Source organism: Acipenser ruthenus, chromosome 14 (genome assembly GCF_902713425.1).
Source record: "Acipenser ruthenus chromosome 14, fAciRut3.2 maternal haplotype, whole genome shotgun sequence".
Classification (NCBI taxonomy): domain Eukaryota; kingdom Metazoa; phylum Chordata; class Actinopteri; order Acipenseriformes; family Acipenseridae; genus Acipenser; species Acipenser ruthenus.
This window is the reverse complement of record NC_081202.1, coordinates 6,087,991-6,107,397: the sequence shown is the minus strand read 5'-3', so window position 1 is coordinate 6,107,397 and position 19,407 is coordinate 6,087,991. Positions and strand designations below refer to the sequence as shown.

The window sequence follows — 19,407 nt, the reverse complement described above, 5'->3', positions numbered from 1 at the left end:
ATTGCATTGCAATTCAAATAAAAAAAGTACACATCATAGAGCTCTTTTAAAAAAATAAAATAAATAAATAAATACTAGATGCTTTGGGATCATATGACCTGCCAAAGAATGAGCAGGTTATCTAAAACCCTCCAATATAAACATTCCGGGTTCTGCTTACACAGTCATAAAGACACATTCCTTGTAAAGGTAAAGAAACATGAAACTGACACAGCACAGCAAGTGAGTATACTAATGACATCACCACGTCAGAGGGTCAGCTCCACCTGTTCCTCTCCATGCAGCGGGGCGTTGAGTATATCAAGGACTTGTTTACCTCCAGTGACATTTGGAAAGCCGTTACCCAGAGCTCTCGGGGAAGCGGGAGGCTGTGTGGGACCTGAGTGTAGAGAAGAAGCCTCGGCTGCCCCACCTGCCTTGACAACTGTAATAACTGATCTTATGGCTCCTCGCTGCGGTGGCAGAGTTTCTGTAGGTAACGACCCAGATGGCGCTGTGAAGTCAGTAAGCTGAGTAGTGCCGGAGCCAGTGGAGGGCAGTGGATAGACAGTGTTATATAACCATGCACTTGAACTCTCTGCAGTCGAGGGGGTCTGTGTCAGTGTGGCTGTTAGTGGGGTTTGTGTGGTTGACAGCATGCTTCTCTCCAACGCCCCTGTAGTGGTGCTCATTTTGTCAGTGAGGAGAGGTATTTTAGATGATAAAGAGTAGGGTGGAGTAACTGAAGAAACTGGCGATTGGGATGATGAAAATAAGTCTGCCGAGCCTTCGTAAGGGTCAGTTAGTATGTCAGTGTCCTTCTTGGAAGGCAGCTTTAACATACCGTCATTGACTAATGTTGAGTCATTTAAATCCTAAAAGAAAAAGAAAAAAATCTTTATTAATATACAGTATGTTTGTATCACCTTTACAAAACAAGATTATCTGGTTTTCTAATCAGATATATTATAAATTTACCTCATATAGGGAATTTCATTAGCATTAGCATACAGTAGTTTCAGACTGGTCTATCAGTTTCATGCTTAAACAAATATCATATCAAAAAGTCCAATTGTTATTCAAAGAATTTTTTTAAGTATCACATTTAATTATATTGCCTTGCTATAGCAAATGTTGTTAATATGGTTTATAGAACAACAAAAGAAAAGGTCTTGTTAAATAAGAGATGTGCAAAAAGAGCAACATTGTTGGCCTGAAAATTATAAACAAAATATTTAAAAGAGACTTTTAATCCTGAATGTGAACTGAACCAACATAAGGCCAGGTGAGTTATAAGGAATACATTTCTCCTGAGCATCCCTGCAGAGATGTATAAGTTATATTACCTTCTTACTATAAAAGCAAGCACAAAAAAAAACACACACAATGTAAGCACATTTTAAACAGATGCATGAAAGTGTGAATCACATTAGATAATAGTGGGCAAAAGTGTGAGTGTCCTCACAGCTGTATTAGCAAGAGGCTGGGAAAAAGAGGAGGTGGCCAACCACTGCTTAATACTATAAACCAAAAGATGGAACTATGAAACTGATGGAAAAATACCTCTTTTTTTCCTGTGAGTGTAATGTTTTGCACAAGAATGCCTGGGGGTTTTCTGAAAACCAAAATCCTATATTGAGTAATGATTCCATTTGGCTGCAGTGGGCTTTTCCATGACAGCTTCACAGATGTAGAATCAACTGCTAATGCTTTCAAACCATTCACCGCACTGGGAGCTGAAAAATATGTTAACAGTGAAAATATTTAGTGCAAAGATTGATCAGCTGTAACATGCACATATTTAAATAATACCACTGCATTAATTTTGGATTTATAGTATTAAGGAAACACTTGTTAGTTAATCTGCAGTAAAAGAAAGGAAACCAGTTGGGGGTGTTGCAATGTAAGTCTGTATTGCTAGGTAGGAAATAAAAATACATCTGCTAAAAATAAAATAACAAACAAGTATCATTTACCATAAACCAATAAAAACAGGCAAAATGCATTTGCTTGTTTTTAATCAGTCTGTTACTGCCACCTACTGGCAGAGTGTACCTTACCTAACCTATCTGTCACAAGGGGGCACTAAACATTCAATAAAACTTTTTTCTTCTGGTGAAACTACAATAAATAATAAGTAGATAATAAAAAGGAAACCCTTTTGCAAAATGCAGAAACTTACTGGAATTTAAAACAGACCATTGACATGAATCTACTACATATTACACAGTGTTTCAGTTCAACCTATTTTTTTTATAACTACAGTACAGCATTAAAAGTATTAAAACAATGCTAACCTATTTTTTTTGGTTTTGTTTTTGTCTTTGTTTTTACATCAGGCTATGCTAATATTTCAAATACAAACCTATAGATAAACTTGAGAGTTTGAGTTTGAACTACAACAGCTCCAGTGATTAGGTACAAGAAACTGTTAATCTGTAGTGCTGTCTTTGCACTGTGTATTCCAAATTGAAGTATAAAATGCATGCAAAGAACAAAACAGATCTTCAACAGACGGAAGGGGGGCAGTGATAAAGGCACTAGTAATGTGGATTGTAGTGCTGTTTCGAGTACCCGGTAACTTACCTTCTGCTGGAGTTACGAGGGTTACATTGGTCTTTGGTCCAGGCCCTGCAAAAGTCTCAGCACCAACAAACACTGTATATGTCGTATATGGTGTTAGACCAGAATAGGTGAATTTTAGGTCCCTGGTGCTGTTGTCAAAGATGTGACCTAAATGCAAAAATATAAAACTGAACATGACTAACAGTGGTTTACATTTCTTTGTGTGTATCGCAACAGGCTGTCTGTTTTGTTTTTTTTTGTTTTCACATTTGCTGCATTAATAATCGTAGTTAAGTTTTAAATAAATCAACGAACAGGTCCTAGCTATGACAATTAATATGTGGTTTAAGTGCTAAGGAGAACACAAATGAGAATGTTTCTATAGGAAAAACACTTGAACAGGGACACAGCATGGTAATAATGACAGAGGAATGAAAATGTAGGAGAAACTAGAGTAATTTCCACATTTTTAAGTGATTCTGAAAAGCTTCCCATTTGCATTAATGGTTTTCTAGTTGCTATATAAAATAGAAACACACTGTGAACAAAAGCAAACAGAACAGAAAATGAGCCAATATCTATAATACAGTAATCTTTTATTATGTAGCCGCAGGAGTTAAGTTTGATAGAAAATACTGAGGGACATTTCAACAGTTCAGATAAAGGGGATTCTACTGTACTAGGTATCTTGTGTTCTGCGCTAAACACGTCTGCACACACAAGATAGCTTTTTTAACTGTTTACCTGATGGCCCGTACAGCTCGATCCTGTAGTTGAACTTTCCTGTTTGAACAGTTGGAGGATCCCAAGAAATTGTGAAAGATTTTGAGCTGATGTTCCACATTGCAATGCTTTGGGGTGGATCTTCAGGAACTGAAAAACAAAAAAATCATGAATTTATATTAAGATGCTTAACTTTAAAAATGAACAAATAAGTTCAAGCATGCGAGATAGGAATGCCTCTCCACATCAAATACACCACCATGCGGCCACAACTGTCCTATTGAATGTTGGTGGGTGGCATAGGGCAAAATACGGAACATATACAGCAGTATTGACTTTGATAAGCCTTGCACTATGCTTTTACCGTTGTAAACTGTTATAAGGGGAAGCATCAGATTCTTCTGTTAAATCATACAAACACAGCCTATTCTGTTATTGTTCTTACCATCTCTACAAAGGACAGTTGCCACGGCAAACAATAAACTAAATTTAACAGTGCCTTGCTCCATATCAAGATCTCCTTGTAAGTGAAAACATTGCTGCCATTCTTTTTGTGATTGTATGTCAGACAAAACTTCCCTTTATGAATATATAGCCCATCAAAGTCAAAGCACACATGTACAGTATGCAGGACATACTGTGAAAACACTTGTGCACTCCTACCTTCAAGTTTAGGTTTATAAAGGGGCCATTTATCTCTGTTCTGCACAATATTGAAGAGCACTGCATGACCCAGTACAAGCAGTAATACAAATAGGGGTTATTATTCACCTCACCAGGTCTACTTCATTTAGATTCCACATGTTAACATACCTTTGACTGGTTTTTTAAAGTCTTTTCACGAAGACCAGGTGTCTTCAGAGTTAAAAATGTTTCAAAATGTCAATGAAAGAGAAGAGCTGTCCTTCTGCAAAGTTCGCCATGGTAAATGTGTCTGGTCATTTTGCACTTTACCCAACTTGTCCCATACAATTACCATTCTCTACCATATTTCTGTGATTTACCATGCTCATCTGTGCTTTCACATGCTTTTACAATGCTTTATTAGACTTTGCTGTGCTTTTCCTGGAATGACAGCTGATTTAAAATACTGTATGTGTCCAATCAAATGGTACAAATAGTAAACTTCAGAAAAAACAGAAACCGCCGGCATGCTTTCTGGCAGTGCTTAAGGATTTGATTTATTTATTAATTATTATTAATTATTTAATTATTACTAAACTTACGTCTGGCAAACCACCCAACATTTTTGAGTATTTGTTTCCTCTGTTTGATATTCTTCATGGCGCATGGATTCAAACCCAGGACCCAGTGCATTTACACACCATGCAGCCGTATACTTACACTAGTGGTTATATAGCTCTGTAATTTTTTAGATGCCTACAAAATGAGCAAACAGATAGCCCCCTTTCAAACTGCCCACCCCCTCCCCTGTACATTGTGTCAACAGCTCTGTGATTTAACTGACAAGCAGAGGTATACCATCCTAAATGACAGCGGACAGCAGACAGATCCACATATTGAAATTAAAAAGGCATTCATGTTTAATATCGGAAAAGGAGTTTGTTCAGAGAGACATCTCACTTCCTATACATCTCTAATCCTCCCAATTACTGATAGAACTTTGGCATTCGACATTGACACACTGTCCTGAAATAACACCTATTCAAGGAAAGAACAGTACAAATATTCTCAACAGATGAAAACTCATGTGTTAAATTACACCACCAGGCTCAGTTTTACTTGTGTTTATCTGGAGATCTTTCCGGGTTTGGCAGATGAAAACCAAGCATGTTACTTTGGATTCATAAGGGTAGCGGAACAGAGGTATGCCAAGCTACAGAATAGCCCAGAAGTCAGCTTCCTGTGTTGTTATCAAATAGCTTTAGAGCTTTAAAGTGGATGTTCTAGTTCAAAACTGATTAAAAAAAAACAGTGGTGCTAAGAGCACTTGGGTATCAGGACCAGAAAGAGATTAATCACCTATCACCAGAGGAGTCACCTGGATGCTTTGTATTGATGTACAAACAGAAAAAACTGAAGTTGGACCAAAAAAATATATACACCAGGTCATCTGCTTTGAGACAGCCCAGCCTGCCCTGATGCTGTAAGCCATGTCAAACAGATAGGACGCAGCAGCATATCTGTGTAGAATCACATTACCCACTCTGGACTGCCAGCACTCACTTAGAATTTGTGCCTGCTAGAAGTGATCCCGTTTGAAGTTCTTCTTTGTCTTGGAGAAGCATTTTCATTCCTGCTTGGAGATATCTGGTTTCGGGTTTATGCGCAGAGAGCTTCAACAGCCTGATGTTTCTTTCTTTCTCAGAGGCAGACATTGTCCTTCATAGCTGACCAGCTCTATGTTTCTCCTTCTTTGGCTTAATGACCCAGAGTTGGTATTTAAATGTCATCCCACGGCATCAGAGCTAACATTGTCATTGCAGCCCATCCTTATGTTTTAATCATCACTGGGAGCTGTTTTCATTTAGCAGGACCGCTTCATCTGTGCAGCTGAAAAGCCACATTACTTTCTGTACATACAGGCATAGTTTACATGGGAGGAGAGGGGGACCTTGACGGGAGTTGTTTTAGAATTACCCTCTTGCACCAGTTATAACAACGCTCCCTGTGTTTCCCCCCTCTTTGAAACAAAAGTTATGCCTATGGGGGCATACTTACAAATTTTTAATTTTTTTTAAATTTGGAATTGCCAATTGTTTTTTACCCCATTTTCTCCCCAATTTGAAATGCCCAATTTTTAAGCTCGGCTCACCACTGCAACCCCCACGCTGACTCGGGAGAGACAAAGACGAACACAAGTGTCCTCCGAAACGTGTGTCGTCAGCCGTCTGCTTCTTTTCACTCTGCAGGCTCACCATGCAGCTACCTCAGAGCTACAGTGTCAGCGGACCATGCAGCTCTGGACCGCTAGCAGGCAGGCCCGCAGGCGCCCGGCCAGTCTACGGGGGTAGCTGGTGCACGGTGAGCCGAGGACACTCTGACGTCCACGGCCGGCAGTGGAATAGCCTGGAACCGAACCGGTGACCTCCAGGCTATAGGGCGCATCCTGCACTCCATGCAAAGTGTCTTTACTGGAGCCCCCCTCAGTAAACCTAATTTGAGTTTTTGTAATGAAGAGGTGCTGCAAAGGAGACCACTCAATGCCAGTAAAATAAATGTGTCTTTTAAATAGTGCACCTGGAAATCATGATATGATTATTTTTAATAACAAGTTATTTCTTGTTTTGTTTTTTGGAGGATTGTCATGAAGGAGCTTGTAGGTTGCAATGTCTCTTACACAATTATCATAATAGTGTGTTATCTATTGTTGTTTCTGCTTAAATAATAATTTGCCATTCTTACAAACTATTCTAGTAAAAATTGCTTAAGACTCCTCAAAGCTGATTTTCTGAAGTGAGGTAGGGAAGCATATTAGCAGTGTGCTGTGCACTGAAGTCCATAGGTGAAACATTGTGCACTGAAGCCTGTGCAACACTGATATGCTTCCCCACCTCACTTTAAATTAAGAGGAAAATAATATTACTGTACATTCAAAGGTGTCAGAACTGAGAAAGACTGGGGTAAGCAGAGAGGTGGTTACAAATTATACAAAGCTTTTATACTGTACCAGGAAAATGAGCTAAATATGAAAGAAAATAATAAATGTCATCTTTTTGCATAGTTTTACAAATGTCTGGTTTGACTGGTTTCAAAATGTATGACTTATTTCCAATTTAAAAAATTGAGATCACCATATTTTAAACCAAACCCTTTCTCACTTAGTGGAATAACTGTGCAACATTATCTGAGTCAATTATCTGAGTTGGAAAACAAATCAATCCCAGCTGTCAACACCACATATATATCACCACGGTTCTTAAAGGAATACAGATGAAAGCCAAAATTCTAAGAACGTTTCTGTTTTCTATTCAATAAATTACAGCAATAATACCGTCTTAACCTTTTTACCTTTCGATAATTGCAACTGAAATCCATCACAAGTTTTTACATCAGGTTAAAAAACATGATAAGATGGGTACAAAAAATAAATTGATTCAGTCGGTTTCAAACACCACTGCACACTGTTTATGTTTTGCTGCCAGTCTCCATTTTACACCCAATGCATTTTAAACAAACACAAGTACTGTTGGGATGAGAAAACTGGCCACATACAGTACTGGCATTAGCAACACCCATATTGAATGAAGAATATACTGTAATTGCGTATTCATTGTTTTGTGTGCTGTTTTTACAAAACAGGCACCTGGGAAACAGAACCGGGAGGGAAACAGAATCAGATGATCCCACAACACAGTAACTGATGCCAGGTGTCACAGCCTGACATCCGATTTACACTCTCGGGTTTAACCAAATGAAAATTATTTATTAGATGTTACTGCCAGTAGCATAGCAAATCAAAGACATAAATACCTAGACTTCAGAGCAGTCTTCATTTGACTTACCTATTGCACTGTCCTCTATTCATGTTTTCCATATACTTCTATAGCTAATTTGCAGCATTCTGTCAGACTTCTCACACAGTCTAGTTTGTATGATCACGACACCCCTATCATGTATTCACTACACTGGCACACCATAAAATGTTTAAGAATTCTTACATTAACCGTCAAAAGTTTGCATGGTGCCTCTTACTTGCCCTAACCATCCTAACCAAACCCTAAACCTGGTGACCAGCTGAGGTTCGGTTGTCGTATATGCCCAAGAAAATGTCTTCAAAGTTTGTTTTTTGTTTTATGAGTTGCTTTTAACTAGTTTTAGTTACAGATTAAGCTCTTTGGCATGGTATGTCTCCACTTGCACTATACAAATTCAAATGTTAATGAAAGGGTTTTGCCCACGGTCTCATCCTTACAGAGATCTCTTTGCCAACTGCACAATACTGGCAGGATTCATGTGAAAAACAGTAACATGCTAAGTTACCTGACTCTGGCATTCTGACCATATAGCTTGCAATTAGGCCTTCCCCTTCGTTGGTGAATGCAGACACTTCAAACACGTATGCAGTGTAAGATTTCAGCTGTTCCACTATTAAGGTGATGGGCTTGGTCCAGGAAAACTGTGCTGGCAAGGCTGAGGCAGTCATTGATGAGAAGGCTGAAGTCAGAGGAGAGGCTGATGAGGTGGAGGGGCTAGGAGTGCTCCCTGAATAGAATTCAGCATCATCCTGGCATGTAAAAAAATACACTACTGTTAGTAAATATCAAAGACAATAACATTGGTGTAGGTCAGTATCACTGGAGTTTTAAAGTGACTGAACTCAAAATATTTTACTTAAATTATGAATACATTCTTTCAACGCTTTCAGGGTAATAAAATACATTGCTCTTCATGTCACATCTAGGAGCTTACCAGTGTCTGGTGTCAAATCGCACTAGCTGCCCTAACGTTTTTACCTAGCCTTAACCTATTCCGACAATCAATCAATTGTTCTAACAACTGAATGTCTGAAAGCTTAGTGTAACTTAAGAGGCCCATCTTTTATCAGCTCTTACTTCAAACCTAATGATCCTACATGTTCTTAAAGTGTCTGTAAATATGATATAACATACATACCACCATGGTAACAAAATAAGTTCAGCTTTATTTGTTTTTTCTGTCTTTATAAAAAGTTATTTTAACAATAACCCATTTTTTGGTAAGGTTTATATTCCTGCAAAACACACGATACCAGCTGTCATATTGTTGTATTTTCTACTGTAAGGTTATAAGGGTGTTTGGTATATATAGCACAGATTTACTACATTAAGTTTACAGTAGACTTTGACCTTGGCTAAAGTTAACCCTTTTCTCAGTGTTGGACTGACAAAGCAATATGAAAAATATTTTAGAAATAAGTATGAATACAATGCTCTAAAAGCTCATATAAGTATAGCCTGCTGTAATGTTTCTGAGGATCTTAGTAACAAACCAAAAAATGAACTTGATAAAAGCTTAATCTTACAATAAGATAATTCTGAAGTCAGAAAACCCTGAATAAAATAATAATTTGGTACGCAAGATCACATCAACAGATCTTGACATTTAAAGGTTTTCTATAAATCACAAGATAATTATATCAAGATTATGTTAACTTAGGTCACCTTGAAATCACATGATAATTGGGTCATATTCCTAATGCTTTAAACCTAAGTTATTTAAAGTCTGTTTTTTTTAATAAACTACAGATTGATATATCCTGTTCCAGAGCGTTGTTAAATAAGCAAACAATTGTCTAACTATATAATTACATTGGATCTCAATGGAACTAAATCCACAAGCAATGAGTAGACATTTAAGAAACACAGCAAAATGAATGTTATGTTGCCATTGTACAAGGCTGCTCTCACCACAAAAAAATAACAACAATTAAAAAGAAACAGCCAATCTATGTACTATGAAAAAGAAAAAAGAAGAACTATATTTGTAAGTGAGAATGTTTTTATTGTGATATTTGAAAGTTGTAAAATACAAATCATTGTATTTTTGGCTACTGTAAAACTTCACAATTGTAATGTTGTATAAATCAATGTTCTTGAATAAAAAAGAATAATAAAAAAAGAAACACAGCTAAAGCATGTTATTACAAATATACATAGACCGGTATGTATAGGTAGATAGATTGGGTGTACAGGTTGATAAATCGACAGACAGTTCAAACGAATGCTTACGTGACAGTTAGGTAGTGTTCCTTTCATGATCTCCTCTGCGTTGATTTCAAATTTTCTTTCCAGTTGACCACTTCTTGCATGTTTTACATTTATAAGAAACTTAGTAATAAGCCCGTTGGGACGTCTTGGTAAAAACCATGTCACTTTTACAGTTGTGTGATTATATGCAGATGCTGTGAGGTTTGTAACGAGACCAGGTACTAAAAAATAGAAAAAAAGATAAAAGTAATGTAGTCAAAAGAAACTCAATAGTTGATTAACATGTTACCACAAAACAAATGTTTTAAAAATCAGGTTTGTAAAAATGCTACCTACCATTTTCAGCAGTTTTGAAAAGGATTGAGCTGCTAAAAAGACCACTGCCAGCACTGTTCTCAGCAGCAACCTAAAACAAAGAAAGGGAAATTGGAATTGGATGAGCAAACACATGATTTCCTATTGAACTGTTAGGTAGACACATCCTTTCAAGACATATCCCACATTATCACAGACTGACTCAATGAATGCTCTATGTTTAGAATTATTGCAACACAGAATCTGAACACTTTCACTCAATAGCAAAGCCTATCAATCACAGGTTTGAATGGTAAGGTGTACACAGTGACGACTGTTTTAGTCTTAATCCATATTATTCTATTATAGGAATTAAATTCATTAATCGGTCTTTATTCCTATAGTATAACCTGTTTTATAGGAAGGTCCTACAATATGGTAGTTAAAATGTTTTGATAAGACAGTGTTTTTCTTGCTGAATAAAGACAAACGCAAATAATCCAACATTATTTGCACCCAGTATTTTGGAGAGACAAGCGACCATCTACTGTAAATAACATAAATGTAACAAAACATTTGCGGTCGTTGTCATATTTTACCTGATAAATTGTAACAGAATGCGTATGTACGTATTACAGTGTAGTCAACAATGGTTCTTAGATTTCATGTAAGTACATGCAAAGGTTTGACATATAGTGCAATAAACACACACGACATGTTCCACAGAGACGGTTATCACTAGTTAACATTAGGTAGTACTTATCAGGATCAGGTGATAAAGGACTGTAGAAATGTGTGGTATGATATAAGGTCTGTTTACGTTTTAAACTGCACCAGCAGGTCAAGATCATACCATTCCACTTAGGGAACTGCTGCAAATCACCAACACCAATACCAAATTTAGAAAAAAACAAAAAACTGCTTCTGCTGTTGATGTGAGGTGCTAGCCACACTGTAACTTGTCATGAAGACTGCTCTAAACTTGTATACAAGAGTCATGCAACAATGTATCGTCTGCCTGCTGTCATGTGCAGAAATATAGAACTGTATACACTGTTAAATAAAATACCGATACTGGTGTCAAACAATCTGACTGCATATTTTGAAAAGAGTTTACACTCGGATGATAAACTGCTGTCCTCTGGAAATATGGCAGTGAAGTATGCGTTTGATTAATAATGCATCTTTCACTAATCAGCAAAGGCAATGGAATGCATTAAAACCTTTCTCTTATATAACACATGTTTTGAACAAGAAAGAGATTAGAGAAAAGAAATATTTCAGAAGACTAAGACAAACCGGATGGTGCCCTGCACATAGAGCTCGCTTGCAGAGAAGTCTGAAAAATACCATTGGGATACCATGATAATACTGGTGTATTACTAGAAAGAAACCCTAATAGACACATTAGCTGACCACAACTTTACCATTGCCGTACATTTGGAACACAATATTGAACAGTGGACCTGATTTGGGAAGCACACTAGTACTGATATGGTATTGGATCATATCACGCACAACTGTTACCACTGTGAAGAACTATGCAACGTCACAGCCATACACGATCATTTGGTAAACACTTTGTAATGCCAATTTATTGACACTAAAATAGTTTAATTTTAATAAGTAAATCTCCTGCATTCCAAGTCTAAGAGACTATAAAGTGAATTGAATTTAAATAATAACAGAGTCCACTTGCATTACCATACTTTACTACGGTTTGGTATGGAACTTGCTGTACAAAGCCAGAAGCAGGAAAGCAGGTAACATTTCAGTGTTATATTCATTTACCTTAATGCTGTAAGTGGATCCAGGGATTAAAGTATTGAGAAGGAATTCTGGACTGTCCGAATAGGTTAACACATGGCTAAAGACTGATTCAGGCCAAGGGCAGACTTCTTTGTATTGCACTATGTAAGATAACACTTTTCCATTTAGAACTGGGGGTACTGTCCAGGAAAGCAGAATAGCTGTAGACCCAACTCTTTCTCCTTCTAGATTTAAAGGAGCACCTGGATCTTTTTAAACAAAGAAAATACATTTTAACAACAAACAAGAAACCAACTGGAATAACAATGCTATGGGCTCAGACAATTTCTTTCTGGTCACATGATTCTAAAGCAGAACAGAAATTCTCAAGCTACATGCAATTGGTAGTATGGTAAAAATATATACAAGATGACCTTTGTGCAACTAGATGACAATGTGCACATGTAGCTTTAAAGTAAAATTAATAATACTTTCATTCACGTGTAACATTGAATCAGACCTGAAACTGGATAATATACTTTGACATTCTACATATTAAGCTACATGTCATTTTGTCAGGCTTCAAGCCATGTAATGAACACATAAACAATACTGTGAAGGAGCAATAGATAGATGTGCAGCAGAGCATGAACTTTTGACTTGGCTGCTGATAAGACAGCAATGCAGTGAAAATCATAATTCTCCTGTAAGATTATCCTGCAGCTTTGGTATTAACTTACAGCTGATAGAAGTTTAGCCTAAATGATATTCTGAGAGTTATATTAGTGGTACAATACATTACATATAGGAATGTTCAATCAAATTGTTAATTGGCTTTCATCCTAAATTTATATACTCGATCAAAAAAATGTGTTTAGTTTCATAACTAAGTTTCTTTTCTGCTAAATTCCTCTCTCATAGCACCATTTTACAAAAAACTCAAAACAAAATATACTAAACATACGTGTATTTCTCCAGCTACAGTGACCCCTTTCATTTCTACTCAGACCCATCAAGTAAACAGGCACATCATCTCAAGGCTTACTTGTTTCATTTGTTGTTACAATTCTGCTAACAGGTGAGCTGAATGCTGATGCAGAAACTGCAGAGACTGTAACAGTGTAGCTCTGTCCGGGGGTCGTACTGGAGACATCAGCCTAAACATTTCAAAAGAAAAACAAAAAAGGAAATGGGCTAGAAGTTACATTTGAAGAATTAAATTGGGTTAACTTCTTAACACCTTGATATATATATATATATATATATACATATATATAGCACTAGTATATACCACAAGCACTATCCTATTTTACAATGGCCCATGCAGACATTCATACTATAAATTACCCCACAAAACATTTAATGAATTTAAATATAAGACAAGTTTGCATATATATAAAAAACATTTACAATACCTGTGCTGCTTTAGATTCCAGGCAGATCGCTATAATCAATACTATTACATACATATCTCATCAAAATGATCAAATAGTTTTTGCTGCTCTTCTCCTGTGGTCAAACTGCGAAATGGTGCACCACATTATTAATTTAAAAGTGGACCTGCCAGGAAACTACGTAATAAATAATGAGTCCTATTACTCAATACCACTGCCTTCCTTTGTTACACTACTGTTCTGTTACACTGAACCCCTGGCAAACCACATGCCAAAATGCAACTTATTTTAAACCAGCTCGTACAGCAGAGACGCTTTTTGAAGTATCCTGGATATCTACAGTTGTGTCTATAATCCACGTTAAAAGGCTACTGCACTCAGCTACATGCTTGAGTGAGAGAAAACGAAAGCAAGCCTTAAGGACAGCCTCATGAATACTATCCAGTACCTGCAGCTCTCCGCCCCCAAGTTCTTTAACAGTAACAAAACCTTGGTCTGGGATGAGATCCACTTGGTATCTGTCGACATGACCGTAAGGTGTTCTCCAGCGCAGAGAAAAACTGCTTGGTGACGTATTCATGACCTGTAGTTCTTGTGGTCTCTCAGGAACTTAAAACAAGTAAAAACAGCATTATTCAGCAATAACTGGTCTTGGTACAAATCCGGCATAAGTGAAGGTTTGGTGGCCTTAAACTAGCTCCCAATGGTCTCACATGTAGCAAACAGTTTTAAAACAATGAGCCCAGATAATATAGCAAAATGTTTAAAAAAGCGCCCGATTCAGACTTCTGACCTACAGTGTAACTGTCTAAAGAGATACATCAGTTTAACAGCTAATTCACATTCAAATTATTTTAGTTTAGTATTTTAGTTTATAAGGTAAGCATTTGTCTGCATATTTACTTCTGTGAACGAAAACGTTTTCAGCCTTTTAAATGCCCAGTACTTATACTGTCAAACCAGTGTTTGGAAGCGTTGTGGCTTCTGTCCGAATACACCTCTGGATTCTGCGCTCTCCCTCATTAAGACTGATATGCCTCATGTTAACTCCACCTTGACCTCAGATGAAACAGAGAAACTGTTTCTCTGTTGCTTGTGCTCCATATTTCAACATGCCATAATTCACTTGTTTGGTTAGAACATAAGAACATAAGAAAGTTTACAAACGAGAGGCCATTCATCTTGCTCTTTTGGTTGTTAGTAGCTTATTGATCCCAGAATCTCATCAAGCAGCTTCTTGAAGGATCCCAGGGTGTCAGCTTTAACAACATTACTGGGGAGGTGGTTCCAGACCCTCACAATTCTCTGTGTAAAAAAGTGACTCCTATTTTCTGTTCTGAATGCCCCTTTATCTAATCTCCATTTGTGACCCCTGGTCCTTGTTTCTTTTTTCAGGTCAAAAAAGTCCCCTGGGTCGACATTGTCTATACCTTTTAGGATTTTGAATGCTTGGTTAATTCACTGTTGTTAGGCCATGTTGTCAGTAAACTACAAAATCCCCATATTTCCCTGTATACAGGCTCTTTAAAAATTCACTAATAATAATATAAAAAATGTTGTGTAAGTCAGATAGCGAAATAAAGGGGCACTGCAGTAACAATGTATATAAAAAGCTGTCTGAATTCATTTTATTTTGTCTCACATTCCAATTGCTGCTCTGCGAGGAGTTGCTCTTTAAGCTCGATCATTGTGCTCTTACCTAGTGACTAGAAAGCTTTCATTTTAGCTTCTTGTCTCCCCTTTAACTGTTTTTGCAGAACTCTTCCTTGATACTGGTTCTATCACCTCGTAAACAAGATGCACACTGCACTAGCTCCCGGAGACATGTGATTTAGTTTACCCACCTGTAGTCACCGTCACAAAAGCAGGCACCCCATTAACTCCTTCACTAACGCGCTGCACTGTAATATTGTAGACACTTCCAGGCACCAGGTCTGTGGCTGTGTAATCCAGCCAGTCCTTTGAAACATTCAATTCTTGTATGAAAGTAGAGTTTGAAAGTGTGAGTTTGTAATGGCTGAAGTTTCCACTGCTTGGTTTCCAAGCTATTCCAGCTCTTGTGGTGCTCACAGATGTCAGTGAGAGGGTACAGATCCCAGCTGGTCCTACAGAATGTGTTGACATGAGCACAAACATTTACCTAACTTTCAAAATAAAATCTGTTTAAAGTGGCATTGAGCGACTTGTGCAAAACATCTGTTGCAAGCAATTTATTAAGATAAAACTGAAGTGACCAGAAAGTGAAACAATATGTTTTTTTAGAAAAGGGGGAAGGGAGATATGTTAAATGTTAGCTACAGAAGTTTACAGTCAGCATCGATTAATAATATTGGTCATTATAGCTAGAAGGAATAACCAAGGCTGAATGCAAGGTTGTATGTGTCAGTGATCATCTTTATGTAAAACTAAATAAAGTGATACAAAATATAGTTCATAAATAAACTCTTACGTGCTATAACTCTTTTTGTAACAGCCACACTGCTTTCAGATTCCTTTAAAGACTGGATTTGAAATATGTACTCCATCCCGGGGGTTAGGTTTTGAATTCGAATGCTGTTGCTGGTTAAAGTAGTTTTATAAAGTATTTCATTTCCAGTTGACAATCTGTAGGTGAGCTATGGGTAAAAAAAAAAAAAAAAGATATATATATATATATATATATATATATATATATATATATATATATATGCTGTATGCTGGTTTAAAACTGATTAAAATAATGAAACTTGTATAGAACAATACAGAACCAGTATAAATGAACAAATCTACAACAAAATTATAAATATATTGAATTAAATAAGGCTGACATGAGAGTGGTACAAATAAATGCATCCAAAACCAATGCAGACTCACACACACCTGAGTGCAGTACATTTGGTCATTCTGTATAGAAAAACTGAAAAGATACCTGCTTGAAAATGTGCTTTTTAAGCTAAAGACTTCAGAGTCTTCAAAGCTTCACTTTGAAATCAGACCAGCAATACTCACTTTCAAACAGTAACAACAAAAGGGCTTTTCTGTCTTAAATTATGTAATTAGCAAGAGCAAGACCCTGACAATAATAACAACAACAACAACAACAACAACACAATACTTGAGCTTTAATAGTTAAAATAATACATTTTTAAAAGGCATGAGTTGTTTTTATATTTGTACTGTAGGGTGTATTGTATTCAGCTGTGCTTGGCCATCAAGATCCTATCCATCCTTTCATTAAGACGGGATAATGAATTCATAAATGATGAGGAATACGATCTGTCCTTAGCAGGTCCTCTTTGCTTGGCAACCAGACTAATAATGCCTCGCTCATGAAACATTAAGCAGTGTCCTCATTCCTATATAAAAGCCTCATGCTGCTTCATGCAGGCAGGTGTAAACTGAGCATAATGTCAACTTGTTTTCACAGCGTCCCTCATCTAAGGACTGGAAACATATTTATCTGAATATTAAACAAATTACTTGACTATTTAATACAATGAATGTACTGTATATAGGTCTTCAAATGTACATTGTACAGACAAAGCATCTCATTGCCTTGATGGTGTGCAGTGAGCAGTTGTGTATGGGTGTATGTTTCTGGTAAGACAAAAAATAATAATTGGGAGCGACTTTGTAAATAAATCGACTCTATGGTTCAAAGGGGTTTACCTTATATCCATCAACAAGTCCTCTGGGTTGTTTCCAGGACACATACACAGAGTTTTCATCCTGTTCAATAAACTGGACATCCAGAGGTGGGTCAGGGTCTGGAACATGCAGAATAGTCAGTTGCATCATTGTGTAATTGCTGTATCACTGTTATTAGATATGGTATTATATTAGTCTCTGAATTGCATGCAGAACATAGTACATCTAATCTAATTACATCGACTACATTTACTATAGGATTTTTCACTATGATCATCAACATCCAAACATATACATGTAAATAAACTAGTATATTGAAAGCATATTCCTAGAATGCAAAAGTACAAATCTAGCATACTACTTAATGTACTACATAATCATAAGGGACAAAAGCAATTAGGGTTCAGGCTACTGTAACAGAAACATTTCATTACAAGTGACATTACAATTACTATTGTGATATAAAAGGTTAGAATGTATGTTTATAGCATAGTTATTAAGTAAATGTGGATTTTGTGTTTGTTTGTTATCAGTGTAGCTTTCCAGATAAGGCTGTCAATAGCCCTGGTGAAATGTGAACTCACATGTTGTAACACTAATGATAGCTGGAATGCTTCTCTTTTGTCCACTTGTTGTCACCAAGTTAATTATATAGCTGCTCCCAGGCGAAAGGCTGCCAAACTCATTTGTTCTGTAAAATTACATGACAATGTTTCACTGTTATTACTTTTTAATAAATAATTGCATACAAAAAATGCAGTTGTTAGGAATGTGTATCTGATTATTATGCAAATTTCATTTGATCTATTGAGAAGAGATTCACTTATTTTCTGTTTATATCTTATTTTCTGTTTCAGTCACTACAGCCTGGTTTAAATCACCTGTTTCCCTTGCTCTGGTATTTACATCCATTCTGAGTGGATATTGGTTATGTTGCTCCAATACTGACTTTTACTGTCCCATATAACTGCCATTGTGCTTATCTGGAGAAGAAAATAATTATACAGTATATGCCTTTGATGCTTCATCTTTTCCCTGTATTCTTCTATATTGTACATGAAATAATTGTGTATCTTCTAAAACTACACATTTTAGGTAATTTGTGTTTTGTTTATTTTTTGTTAAGTGTTTAACTATTGGTTAGTTTACTTTTTATTTCTTATGTTGTACAGGTGATTCTGTATTATTTTATATAATGCTGTACCTGTCTCTCCTATATATATTTACTTTTACCTTAAGGGAATTTTAAATAGAAAATGGCACCACTTGGAGGCTTCATTATGTAAATCTTCTATCACGTCAGTGCTCACCTGTGAGTTAATGTTTCTGACAGGGTGTGAAAGGGCACTTAGAAGTGGTCAATATTGTTAAGACTTATAAGGTATATAAAAATCAATACAGTCATTGGGGGAAAACAAAACAAAACACTGGGGTTTATTTTCATGATCTAAAACACCACCCTAAAGCTCTAGATTTTGAGTTTTTTTTTTTTTTTTTTTTTTTTTTTTCATTGTATTTAGTGATTTTAATAATGGGTAAAAAGTCCTCGGTATTAAAATCTGGCACTTTTTAGATGATTTAGTTTGATCTCATTTTGCCAAATGTTTCTCAATTTGTTTAGTTTTATCTTCTGAGGTTATTAAATATAATATAGACCGCATTATTATTGTAAACACATCTTTGAATCTTGATGTTACACATGGAATGTCATCCCACCTTGGCTCTTTAGTGGAGAGGGTTTTCTCCTTGTGAAAACTCCCATTAGTTATGGAAACAATGTAGCCATCAAATACATGCTGAGCTTGTGTCCAGCTGACTGCTATGGTGTCAGAGCTCTTACTGTGATTCAAACGCTCCACTTGACTTGGGACTACAATAACAAAGAGAATGTCAGCTTACTGTGAAAAATGAAATGTAACAAGCGCTATCATTCAATCTACCCCTCCTACTGAACATTTTGTCTCATTTTTTATGTATAGACTGCCTATTATGTGCACAGCGCACATACTGTTTTATACATTTTCTTGAATGTTGTTTCTATAACTTCTGAACACATTGATGATGTATACAGTCTTGTAACAGTTACATAATTTTATACCCAACTGTTCCCCCAAAACACTAGTAATAGATCTAGGGAAATAATCAGCTGTGAACGCACACTGGTGTGATTTTCTATGTGTGGCAAACATAATTCTACAGCACAGTAGAGAGTCAATTATCTGATCTTTGATCAACCATACCGTCTAATCAACCGAACGCACCTGTAATCACGTGATGAATTACATGTGGTGTGTTACATACATAGATTCTGCTGCGAAAACGTCTACGAGATTTAGCTGCCAAAAAAAGGACCAGCAGACTGAGGCAAATGAAAGTACAGAATTATTCAGACCACCAAAACCTTAGATGGAGCATTGTGTGCTTTA

At 36.6% G+C, this 19,407-nt stretch overlaps 1 protein-coding gene across 1 annotated transcript in view; it reads right to left on the bottom strand.

Moving 5' to 3' along the window:
* Window positions 1–19,407, bottom strand: part of ptprq (protein tyrosine phosphatase receptor type Q) — a 78,878-nt gene that overhangs the window by 48,632 nt on the left and 10,839 nt on the right. The window contains exons 9-23 of the mRNA XM_058985655.1: window positions 18,698–18,851; window positions 17,566–17,672; window positions 17,003–17,100; window positions 15,804–15,969; window positions 15,199–15,459; window positions 13,803–13,963; window positions 13,006–13,117; window positions 12,003–12,229; window positions 10,254–10,323; window positions 9,939–10,138; window positions 8,212–8,455; window positions 3,289–3,417; window positions 2,566–2,712; window positions 1,543–1,715; window positions 317–854 (exon numbers count right to left, since the gene is read on the bottom strand). Coding sequence (XP_058841638.1) covers window positions 317–854; window positions 1,543–1,715; window positions 2,566–2,712; window positions 3,289–3,417; window positions 8,212–8,455; window positions 9,939–10,138; window positions 10,254–10,323; window positions 12,003–12,229; window positions 13,006–13,117; window positions 13,803–13,963; window positions 15,199–15,459; window positions 15,804–15,969; window positions 17,003–17,100; window positions 17,566–17,672; window positions 18,698–18,851 — 2,787 coding nt within the window. The remainder of the gene's footprint in view (window positions 1–316; window positions 855–1,542; window positions 1,716–2,565; window positions 2,713–3,288; window positions 3,418–8,211; window positions 8,456–9,938; window positions 10,139–10,253; window positions 10,324–12,002; window positions 12,230–13,005; window positions 13,118–13,802; window positions 13,964–15,198; window positions 15,460–15,803; window positions 15,970–17,002; window positions 17,101–17,565; window positions 17,673–18,697; window positions 18,852–19,407) is intronic.